Source organism: Triticum urartu, chromosome 6 (assembly GCF_003073215.2).
Source record: "Triticum urartu cultivar G1812 chromosome 6, Tu2.1, whole genome shotgun sequence".
Taxonomy (NCBI): Eukaryota; Viridiplantae; Streptophyta; class Magnoliopsida; order Poales; family Poaceae; genus Triticum; species Triticum urartu.
Genome location: NC_053027.1, coordinates 31,289,731 through 31,300,998, shown reverse-complemented (window position 1 = coordinate 31,300,998; position 11,268 = coordinate 31,289,731). Strand labels below are relative to the sequence as shown.

The 11,268-nt window shown below is 47.1% G+C and overlaps 2 protein-coding genes across 3 annotated transcripts; one reads left to right on the top strand and one right to left on the bottom strand.

Moving 5' to 3' along the window:
- The first annotated feature begins 882 nt into the window (after nucleotides 1-882).
- On the top strand, nucleotides 883-3,930 carry LOC125516469. Its single transcript, XM_048681904.1, has 4 exons — nucleotides 883-1,719; nucleotides 1,810-3,389; nucleotides 3,470-3,664; nucleotides 3,822-3,930. Exons 1-4 carry the CDS (start codon nucleotides 883-885, stop codon nucleotides 3,928-3,930), a joined length of 2,721 nt encoding a protein of 906 aa, XP_048537861.1.
- Nucleotides 3,931-4,891: 961 nt separating this feature from the next.
- LOC125515309 (protein NRT1/ PTR FAMILY 8.3-like) lies at nucleotides 4,892-9,974 on the bottom strand. Of its 2 annotated transcripts, none has more exons than XM_048680760.1 (3): nucleotides 9,797-9,974; nucleotides 6,814-7,078; nucleotides 4,892-6,722 (listed from the first exon to the last, which is right to left on the bottom strand). In XM_048680760.1, exons 1-3 carry the CDS (start codon nucleotides 9,902-9,904, stop codon nucleotides 5,161-5,163), a joined length of 1,935 nt encoding a protein of 644 aa, XP_048536717.1. In that variant the 5' UTR covers nucleotides 9,905-9,974; the 3' UTR covers nucleotides 4,892-5,160. The 2 variants fall into 2 exon arrangements, with proteins under 2 accessions (XP_048536717.1, XP_048536715.1); XM_048680758.1 differs by lacking the exon at nucleotides 9,797-9,974 and adding an exon at nucleotides 7,893-8,232.
- Between the last annotated feature and the right edge of the window lie 1,294 nt (nucleotides 9,975-11,268).

Below are 11,268 nucleotides of genomic sequence, written 5' to 3'. Positions count from 1 at the left end.
CCCCTTATTTTGTCCTTTTTTCTTTATTTGTGTTTTGTTTGTGTGCATTTTAATTATGCAAAGGCCGAATATGAGGTTTTTGTATCCCTTCATGTGAATTTTGTGTCAATAATAAACGCCTTTTATTCAAAAAAAATGTCGCTTCTTGGTCATATGTGATCCAATGCAAGGTCTTGCTTATCAGGTGATAAGTTCGGTTACCACCTAGTAACAGTGAATCTCCTTTCCCCATGAGAAATCACCTTGCCGAGCAAAAAAAAATGAAAATTGAATTTGACTGAATTTTGTTCAAATTCAAAATTCATTAAAAACCATTCGGTCCGCCGGTATTTTCTGGTTACCAATCCAAAACCTTGGTCCAATGCATGGTATGGTGAACTTTTTTTGGGACAGAACTAGAACAATTCGATCCAAGAGATTATTAAAAAAAGGTCTGAACTCTGAGATTTCTTCAGTTCCGGAGGATACTTTTGCACTGGGTGTTTGTTTTAGAGAAAATTGCTTCTATACCATCGACAACCTCTGCAATAGCTCATTTGCCATCCAACAAAGCTGCAGTGCTTATATACCAAACGCAAACGAATTCTATTGCCTATATACCACTGCCGTTAGTACGCCATTACACTATCTTCTTTTTTCCGTCAGTTTTCTCACAAATTCCGATTGTACCCTCACATTAGATAAAAAAAGAAAATTCAACTCACGCACGCCCCCGGCCCTCCTCATCCCCGCCACTCCACGCACGCACCCGACCTCCCACCACCACTCCACGCACGTACCCTCACATTATCTCTCTTTGATATAATTTCTTGGATTATCTCTCTTTTTGCTACAATTTTCGGTAGGAGAATACGCAATTGACATGCTTTGCTCATCCACAGGATGATCCAGTCTTGTACTTACACAGTAGAGGTGAAGGTTTGTTGCAGTGGAACCAAAATCGATGGGGATTCTACACTCAGTTGGCAGATTATTGAAGGTACCAGGACAAGTATGAAGGATTTGCTGGCGTCTATTGCTGGAACCTTTTCTTTTGCTTTATGCTCAGAGGATAATATATTTCTTGAGTATGTTGACTGCACTAGTGGAAAAAATATCTCTGTGTCAAATGATGAAGAATGCATGAAAATGTTTGATTGTTTTGATCAGAATAGAAGTGGCCATTTGATCATCAAATATTCTAAGAGAAGTGATAATGTTGATGTTCCCTGTACTCCTTCGAACCAAACACCATCTATAGCACTACCTAGTCAACCAAGTAATGTCATGGATGAAGCTAGTGTATGCCCAACAGATACATATCTTGACAATCCCCATGAAGAATATGAACATGTTGGTGTAGATGAGGAGGACCAATACTCAATTGGCAGTGTTGGCTCCGATAGTGATGATGAGGTCGGAGAAAAAGATATACCAAATGCTGATTATGTTGAGGATAGCAGTGATGATGAGGAATGGGTTGCGGAAGATGCTAGACCGGATGCCATTCCAGAAATTGCCTATGACAAAGAAAACCCGCCAATGCATGTTGGCGCAAAGTACCCCAACATTGAAGAGTTTAGGTTGGCAATTGCTACATATGCTGTAAAGAAAGAGTTCGAATTTAAGGTTGAAAAAAGTGAACCTACTCGATTCAGGGCTTATTGTCGTCGGGCGAATAAGACAAGTTGTAAATGGAGAATTCATGTTGGGAGGTTGGATGACCGAGAAACTATGGAGGTATTTTGGTTGCATAATTTTGTTGAATGATGTCTTGTTATAAAATGGAGTTGACTGACACTAGTTTTTTCCATTGTTTGTTTAATGCAGGTCAAAGTTCATGTGCAGGAGCACACATGTTCTAGCACAAAGAAGAAAAAGAAGCAGAAAAATGCTTCAAAGGCATGGGTATGTGAGAAAGTCATGGACTGGGTAAAAGAAGATCCTAGTGTTCGGCCGATGGAATTACGCAGGAAGCTACATGACAAGTACAAGATCAAGGTCCAATACACAAAAGTATTCCGTGGCAAAGGGCTAGCAATGGCTAAGTTGTTTGGTAATTGGGATGATTCTTTTGACAAGCTATATGCTTGGAAAGCTGAGGTTGAGAAGAGGTCTCCTGGAAGTATAGTTGCGATTGACCACATGGAGTACGATCAAAAAAAATATTTCATACGGATGTTTGTTGGGCTGAAGCCTTTGTGCGATGGATTCTTGGCTGGTTGCAGACCTTACTTGGTGATAGATAGCACCCATTTGACATGCAAGTATAGAGGCCAATTAGCTACTGCTTGTGCTATTGATGGGCATAATTGGTTGTACCCTGTAGTCTATGGAGTTATTGACTCGAAAACTACTGAAAGTTGGGTTTGGTTTTTGGAGAAGCTTCGTGATGCTATTGGCTCTCCCCCCGGTCTAGCTATATATTCAGATGCAGGAAAAGGGATTGACACTGCAATCGAACATGTATTTGGGTATGCAGAACATAGAGAATGCATGCGACACTTGGTTGTGAACTTCAAGAAAAAAATTCATGGTAAAGTTTTTGATGATCATTTGTGGCCAGCTGCTTATTCATGGACTCCTCGAGGGTTTGACTATCACATGGCAGCCATAGAGGAGAAAAAGGCTGCCGCAATAGCATACTTAAACAAGTACCACACCAGGCTATGGTCAAGGAGCAAATATTCAACCTCCTCAAAAGTGGATTATGTGACAAATAATTTGGCCGAGTGTTTCAATAACTGGATCCGCAAGCACAAAGGTTTAATGTTGTTTCAGCTCATGGACAAGATCAGGAGAAAGATTATAGTGAAGTTTGAGAAGAGGAGAAGGGTAGCTAGAAAATTTCAAGGTCGGCGTATACTTCCAAGTGTCATGAAGGAGTTGAATGACATAAGCAGGGGGCTGGACATTGAATATGAGAGAATAGATGACATGATTGCAGAGGTGAGTGAGAGTGTTGCGCTAGGTGGCAAGCGCCATGTCACTGATCTAGCAAATAGGACATGCACATGCAGGGCATTTCAAGTCTCCAGGAAGCCTTGCAAACATGCAATTAGCTTTATTACTGGAATTAGGGGGGTCACAATAGAAGACTTCGTTGATGATTGTTACAGCGTTGCCAAGTTCGCTGCTGCTTATGCTCCTATTCTTCCTGGCCTAACCGACATGTCTCAATGGCCAAGTGTGAACAAAGAATTCTTCTTGAACCCCCCAATCCTTAGGAGGGCCCCTGGGAGACCAAAGGTACAGAGGCACAAAAGTGGTGCCGAGAATAGCAAGGGGAAGGGAAAGAAAGGCCAACACCAATGTCCAATTTGCAAAGCTTATGGACATAGATGGCAAAGCTGCAAAGGTGCTGCTCCTGAAGCACTAGAAGCCTATGCAGAGGTAGCAAAGCAAAAAAGGTACTTGCTATTTCAATATGAGATTTCTGTTCCACCTTACTCTTGTCTTAATTAAGCTATAATATGTGAAACTCATGCAGGGACAAAAGAAAGAAAAAACTCATTACAAAAGCTATTTGTACAACATCAGATCAAGCAACCAATGGTACACTACCTCTACTTCCGTGTCCAAGTGAAAATGAAACTACACTGGCTCTACTTTCATGTCCAAGTGATGCAATTCAAGACGATGTTGCCAAGTCTACATCATCGAAGACTACCTCGAAATCTAGAAGGTATGAAAACTGCACCAATTACTTATATTCTGTGAGTGTACCTCTAAATCTAGAAGGTATAAAGACTGCACCAAATTTACTTATATTCTGTGAGTGTACCTCTACATCATCGAAGACTACCTCTAAATCTAGTACGTAATCAAATTTTTTGATGTAGATCAAAGGTCATATCTGCTGCGCCTGACAGCCCTGCAATGGGAACTCGAAGCAAGAAGAGAGTTGCGCCTAACAGCCAAGCAATGGCCAGTCGAAGCAAAAAAAGTTGAAGCTGTGAAATTCTTTAAAATCTCGCGTATTATCTGTATCGCAACTCTTCATGTGTATGCTATTTTATTTAGAGACTTGCTTGTGTGAACAAGATATTTCGGTTGTGGTATTTTGGTTCTGGACGATGTGAACTTGCTACTGATTGTGCGAGATTTAATATGGTGTTTCCTGAATCTCTTCTAAATGATGTGAATTTTCTTGAGTATATTACTCTATTGCTGGAATGCTGAAAATAGAGAAGGAGTGCTGTCATTTTTTTTTCTGGACATGTTTTAGAGTTGTTTGCTTATTTGCCATTGAGGGCAGGACGGTCATTTTGGCCACTTACTAGATTGAGGAAACACTAAACTAACTGCTCGTGGTATATAGGCAATAGAATTCATTTGCGTTTGGTATATAAGCACTGCAGCTTTGTTGGATGGCAAATGAGCTATTGCAGAGGTTGTCGATGGTATAGAAGCAATTTTCTCTTTGTTTTACTTCGATCTTCGGATCTTGAGCATTGCCTAGGTGCCCTTGAGGTTATCTGTTTCCTGTAAATGCCCTTGAGCTTATATGTTTCCTGTATATGTACATGATGCTTGGATACAATATATATATATATATATATATATATATATATATATATATACTCGCCATTGCGCGGTGTAATCAAATATTATAAAGAAAATGTCGCTTTATTGCTCATACGTGATCCAAATGCAAGGTCTTGCTTACCGCGCGATAAGTTCAGTTACCGCGAATCTTGGTACCCCATGAAATTGCCTTACCTTGTAAAAAAAACCAAAAAAAAAAATCTAATTTGAAAGATTCAAAATGCATTAAAAAAATGTTCGGTAACCGCCCGGTATTTCTGGTTACCGTCCAGAATCCAAAACCTTGGTCCAATGCACGGCCTGGTGAACTTTTTCATGGGGCAGAACTGAACAATTCGATGCAAAAGATTAAAAAGAAAAAGACTGAACTCTGAGATTACTTCAGTTCCGGAGGATACTTTTGCATTGGGTATTTGTTTTACATGGATCTTGAGCACTGCCCTTGAGGATACATACAAACTCATCCTGTAAATGCCCTTGAGCTTATATATGTTTCCTGTATATGTACATGATGCTTGGATACAGTAATATATACTCGCCATTGTGCGGTGTGTGTAATCAAATACTCAAGTATATGAAGGACCAAAAAGCAAAAAAAAAGAAGGACCAAAAAGCAGAGCAAACAAACAGAGATCACGAGAGGACCGTCTTGAGCTTGTAGTTCCTGGCGAACGCGCTGTACACCAAGAAGTTGATCATGGAGATGGCGGCCATGATCCAGAAGAAGTAGTCGAGGTGCCCCTGGTTGAGGTCGTCGGCGATCCAGCCTGGGCTGTCGGCCGTCGCCGTGAGCAGCTCAATGACGGCGTATATGAAGGAGCTCAGGTAGCTGCCGAGCGCGATGGTGAGCAGCGCCAGCGAGGTGCACATGCTCTTCATGGTGTCCGGCGCCTCGTTGTAGAAGAACTCCAGCTGCGCGATGTAGCAGAACACCTCCCCGCCGGCGAGGAAGAAGTACTGCGGCAGCTGCCACGCGATGCTCATCTGCTCGCCGCGCGCGGAGCTGGCGAGCCGGCTCGTCTCCACGAGCGCCGCGATCGCCATGGAGACCGCCATGAGGACGCGCCCCGCGCCCATCCGCTGCAGCTGCGACGGCTCCCCGCCCGAGGAGATGGAGAACTTGCTCAGCGCCGGCACGATGACCCAGCTGTAGAGGAGCACCCAGGTGAGCACGCAGAGCACCTCGAAGGAGAGCAGCGACGCCGCCGGTATGGAGAGGGACAGCACGTTGATGTCCATGGCGCTGCCCTGCTGGATGAAGGTGGTGTTCATCTGGGAGTATGCCACGGAGACGATGATGCTGGTCGTCCAGACGGGCAGGAGCCGGAGCAGGATCTTGAGCTCCTCGACCTGCGTGACGGTGCAGAGCTTCCAGGACGAGCCCGGCTCGCCGTCGATCCTCTCGGCCAGGTCCAGCTCCGAGTAGACGGCCGCCCTGTCGAAGAAGCTGAACTCGGCGGTGTGCGCGATTCTGGGCTCGTCGTCCTTGTCGCTGGCCTCGTGGAGGAGGCCGGCGTCAGAGGGCAGGCAGAGGCTGACCTTCCTGCAGGCGGCGACGACGACCTGGCAGAGGCTCTTGAGCGGCGAGCCGGTGGGCATGGTGCGCTTGTACATGGGCGTGGCGAGCAGGAAGGCGGCGTAGGCGGCCGCGATGCAGGCGGTGGCGATCCCGAAGCCGAGCGCCCAGCTGACGTTCTGCTGGATGTAGACGATGAGGAGGCCGGAGACGATGGGCCCGAAGTCGACGCAGAGGTAGAAGAGGCTGAAGAAGGCCGCCTTGCCCTCCCGGTCCGCCACCACCGCGTCGTCGAACTGCTCCGCACCGAACGGGAGCAGCGAGGACCGCACCCCGCCGCTCCCGATGGCCACCAGGTAGAGCCCCACGAACGCCAGCGTCTTTGCGCTGAGGAAGCCGGACGCGCCGGCGACGGCCGCGACCGGGGGCAGGAGGGCCGAGGAGGTGACGAGGATCATGCCGAGCAGGTAGAAGGCGAGGGAGACGAGGATGGTGTTGTAGTTGCCCCAGTAGGTGTCGGCGACGACGGCGCCGAAGATGGGCGTCAGGTAGCTGGTGCCGATCCACGTGGTGACGCTGGAGGCGCTCGCCAGGTTGCTCCCGTGCAGCACCGTCTCCAGGTACACCACCAGGTTCGTCGAGATGCCGTTGAACGCCGTGCTCTCCAGGCACTCGAACCCTACACCACACCACCATTGCATCATTCAAGCTCGTCAGTGATCACTCAAGATTTCTCGAGAGACGTGCATGGAGATGGAGATGGAGCTGACCTAGCACCACGAATGGCGCCTTGCTGCTGGGTCTGTTGTGGTCGTCGAGAAGTGGCGGTAGCGAGGCCTCCTCTTGGATCGTCGGCGAGGGAATCGCGAGCAGGGTCTCGTGTTCATTGATCCTCGGGGAAGGCAGGACCCTGGGCCTGGGGGAGGCCAAGTAGGAGAAGGAAGGGGACGCCGAGAAGGAGGGTGAGGCCGAGAAGGAGGGGGAGGCGAGGCCGCTCTTGGATCGTTTGAACGACGGAGACGAACGGTAGGTGAGCTGCCCATGATTCCAATCCAAGAAGAAACAGAGTGAGAAAGCCGAATAATCCAAGGAATAATTGCAGTAGGAGTATGGCACTGAATAACAAATTGCATAACTTGTAAATTACTACTGTATCTGGCAGAAATGAACGAATCTCTGATTATAATTTTATGTAGCACGTGTTAAACTGGAAAGATCATAATTTTAATCGGCAGTATGATGATGAAAGTAGAGCCAAATTGCATTAGCCGCCATGATGCGCATAGTTTAATTAACAGAGACAAACTGTAAAGCATGCGTACTTAGTTGTCAGCCTTTGGACCGATGCACCGCTGGTTGTACTTGTTTTTGTGTTTGTTGTCTAGCTGCTGCTGCTGCTACCGTCCGATCCTACGTAGTACCCAACATTGATGCCTCAATGCATCCACCAACTGATCGTGATGTGTATCTAATGTGTATGCACATGGTCAACTAATCTTGATCGTGATCAGCTTTAGACATTAGACTCAGTCCATGGTTGCTACATTTCAACTGCCCGTAAAAAAACTGCATACTGATTAAGTTCGGGCGCACGCCATTGACAGTCATGGATTGATTGAACCAGTCGTACAAACTCATCCTCAATCTGAAGATGCTCATGAGTTGACCATCGACCGAATCGATCCGTCGGAGCAATTCAATCAAGCTGATCAAAAGTTCAAAACGCCGCCGGCGATCGATGCCCGGCCTGGTTCGTTCTAGATGCAAGATAGCTAAGAAGGAGGGATCGATCGAGATGGACGACCCGCGGAGCTGTAAAGCCGACGGCGTGGGGGCGGAGCGTGCGTACCTGCCGCAGGAGCGGCGCGCGCACCGCGAAGCCTCGCTCCGGCTCCTCGCCGGCGTCGAGGACGACGTACGGCCGCGGCGACGGCACCAGGATGGTGTGCTTCTTCATCGCTGCTCTCTGCGGGTCGCGCCTGGTAGACTGTGGCGCCGGACTCCTCCTCTAGCTTCTACCTAGCTCCCCGCTCTCTCACGGAGACCAGGGCACAACAACCACGCTGGCTATATAGCGGGCGCGCGCGTCGTCGGTCAAGTTAGCTCTCCATGGCGCGGGCAGGCAGCATGTGATGGATGGAGCAGGAGCAGGGGGAGGTGGGTCGATCGCCGTCTCGCCGGGAATAGACTAGTTCCACTGGGTCTGGGTGGCTGGCCAGTGGCGCCTAATAATTAATGGCGCCAGAACGCTTCAAACGCCACGGGTTGTTATTTTACTCAAAAAATACTTACTACTAGTAGTACTCGGCCTTACCAGTTCAAAAATGAAAACGCAATCTTACACTACAGCTGTTCGCAAAAAACGTATTCTACTGCATGATGTTTGAGAAAGCTTTTCTGTTTCATAATGTTGTACATGTAGTTTTTTAAAAAAGTCAAGCATCACAAATTTTGATCAGATCTTCAGAGAAAAACATTTACATCTAGAATGCCGTATATCATTAGCTTCACTATAAGATGAACCTTCGTGCTTTACATATTTGGTATTGTAGACATATGAGGGAAGGTACCATATTCTGGCTGGATCCATGTGTTGGTGGCGGGGTACTTCGGTTGGGCTTTCCTAGTCTGTTTTGCTATCTGCACTGACCCGAGGATTCGGTTTCCGCGGCCTCCTTGAATGGGCAATGGAACATCTTGTTCCATCACATATTTGGGCAGGAGGAAAATGTTGAGTGGGCTAGAATGCGGGTAGTCCTCCCGCCGGTGTTACCAGATTCTCTGGGCACTGTTTACTGGAGTCTTTCACCTTTGGGTGAGTTCTTCGTCAGTTCGGCATATCACGCATTATGCCGTTTGCCCACTGTTTTGTGAATCAAGATCTGTGTGTGACAACTACTACATGACCGCCTACCCTCTAGGCCCGAGGTGCTTGAGCTGCATGGCCCGGGTAATGGCTTGTGCTACTTGCGCGATGTCCCGAAAGTGGGACCCACATCTTTTTCTCATGCACGGCGGTGCGGGCCCTCTGGAGTTTCATACGCGAGACACTAGGGACCGACTGGGAGGCCCTGGACTTTGAGGAGTTCCTTGAGACTAGGCCTACCCAGACCGGCTGAAATCGCCGCCTATTCTGGCTAATCTTTGCGCCAATGCCGTGGACATTATGAACCACTCGTAATAAAATGATGACTAAGTAGGTTTTTTTGTGGCAGGCCTCTAACTCGTCAAATTCCTTACTTTCTTGAAGCATTGGCACCCGCTTTCTTGGCAGCGTAGTCGTGACCGGCTTGGGCTCATGACGGATGCGCTTCTGGCTACCGTGCGCATTTATCCTCTTCGTAGGGCCACCTTCTCGACTGCCACTTGGTTTTTCTCTATCTTTTTTGTTAATGTCTTTTGGGTGTGATTATGTTGTTGCCCGAGCTGTGTTATTTGCTATAACTCTGAGAACTTGGTTGCATGGATGTTTGCTTTATCTATAAAATTGGACGAAAACCTATTTTAAGATGACTACACTCTGAAGTATGAACACACATGCAAGCTAAGAAGAAGGGATTGACATGGAGGAGAATGAACTTGTTGGCGTCTGCTGGCTTGAATGTTCGCATTCATCATTAGCTTTTTGCAATTATCTTTCTATCTTCTATAAAATTATGATATGTTATTGACGTACTCTCAGGAAAAAAAACATGAAGGAGAGGATGACGGAGCTAGCTAGCTAGCCCACGTCGGGGGGCGTCACGTATGTACCTGGCGAAGGAGCGGCGCGCGCACGGCGACGCCTCCCTCCGGGTCCTCTCCGGCGTCGAGGAGGTGGTACGGCCGCGGCGACGGCACTTGGATGGTGTGCTTCTTCATCCTTGGTCTCTGCAGATCGAGCCTGATAGGTTATATTGTGGCGCCTGCCTCTTCCTCTCACAGACACACCCCAACAACCGCTCTGATTATGGTTATATAGCGCGTGGGTGCGTCGTCGGTCGGGAGACCCGGCAAGCTAGCCTTCCATGGCGCGGGCGGCCAGCATGTGATGGATCCAGCAGGAGCAGGAGTAGGAGTAGGTGAGTCGCCGTCTCGCCGATAGTATACTAGTCACACCGGGTCTTGGTGGCTGGCCAGTGGCGCCTAATCAATGGCACGAGAACGCTTCAAACAGCACACGGGTTGTGTAATTGTGTTACTAAAGAAAAACTTACTACTAATACTCAATCTTATCGGTTCACAAAATAAAAACTCAATCTTACACAACAACAGCTGTTTCAAAATATTATAGTATGATGTTTGAGAAAGTCGTGTAGTCGATTGTACTTAATTGTTGACCCCTAACCATATGAAGCTCGAGTCTCCCTGAAAATTGCAAAACGGTCGAGGTGCTCTTCGCACCGGCCGGTTAGGTAAAATTAGTTTTTTCTTATGTTCAGAGTTGTTCCACTAAGCCTCAACCTCCCCCTCAGGCCGCCCCTTCCATTCTGTTGATAATGAAACGGCAACGTCCAAGACTTGCCTTTTTTTGTCGGAAGCAAAGACTTGCCATCTTGATTAATTGAGGCATGGTGTGGCGTGACAAACGTGGCTCGGGTACCTTTTTTCCTCGTGCAGAGAGTTTCTCTTCATGCCGGGATGCCCTCGAAGCTGAACTTGGTGCATGCATGCATGGAGGGTCTCTCGTGAGCACTGCTTCGGACTGAGTTGCTGGTGGCAATAGAGATGGATTCTCTGGTGGCAACTAAGACGATTCAAGCAGAGATCGGTGTACTCATCATTGGTAAAAGAGATCAAATACCTGATGAGACTTCATAGAACTAGCTAGTATTACTCTTGTTAGTCGACCTCCAAAGAAAGTTAGTGACACTTTGACAAACTATGCTCGCTTAGGCTGTCCGCAATGGAAGTATTACAGGTAGTATCATGCATGTCAACTAAGCAATTTTCATGAGGTGACATAGAATTAAATGAAGAAAAAAAGGCTCGAGTATTATATCATATTAAATGATCTGCTACTTTGTGTCATGCATGACAATAAATATAGTCCTCTATGATACTAACATATAATACTATGCATTAAGGATGTACTAGTATATGATACTCCCCATTACAACCAGCCTTAGAGGGAAGAACTATGACCTCGCTTGGGTCTGGCCCTAAGTAGCCATCGGTCTTAACGCCGTTGATTGTAATTTATGATATGAGCAATACAAGTTTTTACCACCAAAAAATAGATTAAT

Bases quoted from the DNA above. Each gene is read 5' to 3' on its own strand.
- LOC125516469 (XM_048681904.1), top strand. From the start codon at position 883: ATGATCCAGTCTTGTACTTACACAGTAGAGGTGAAGGTTTGTTGCAGT. The intron at 3,390-3,469 runs GTACTTGCTATT...AAACTCATGCAG, and splicing joins GAGGTAGCAAAGCAAAAAAG to GGACAAAAGAAAGAAAAAAC. The intron at 3,665-3,821 runs GTATGAAAACTG...TTTTTGATGTAG, and splicing joins ACTACCTCGAAATCTAGAAG to ATCAAAGGTCATATCTGCTG.
- LOC125515309 (XM_048680760.1), bottom strand. From the start codon at position 9,904: ATGAAGAAGCACACCATCCAAGTGCCGTCGCCGCGGCCGTACCACCTC. The intron at 7,079-9,796 runs GTACATACGTGA...AATCATGGGCAG, and splicing joins GCGCGCCGCTCCTTCGCCAG to CTCACCTACCGTTCGTCTCC. The intron at 6,723-6,813 runs GTCAGCTCCATC...GGTGTGGTGTAG, and splicing joins GGCGCCATTCGTGGTGCTAG to GGTTCGAGTGCCTGGAGAGC.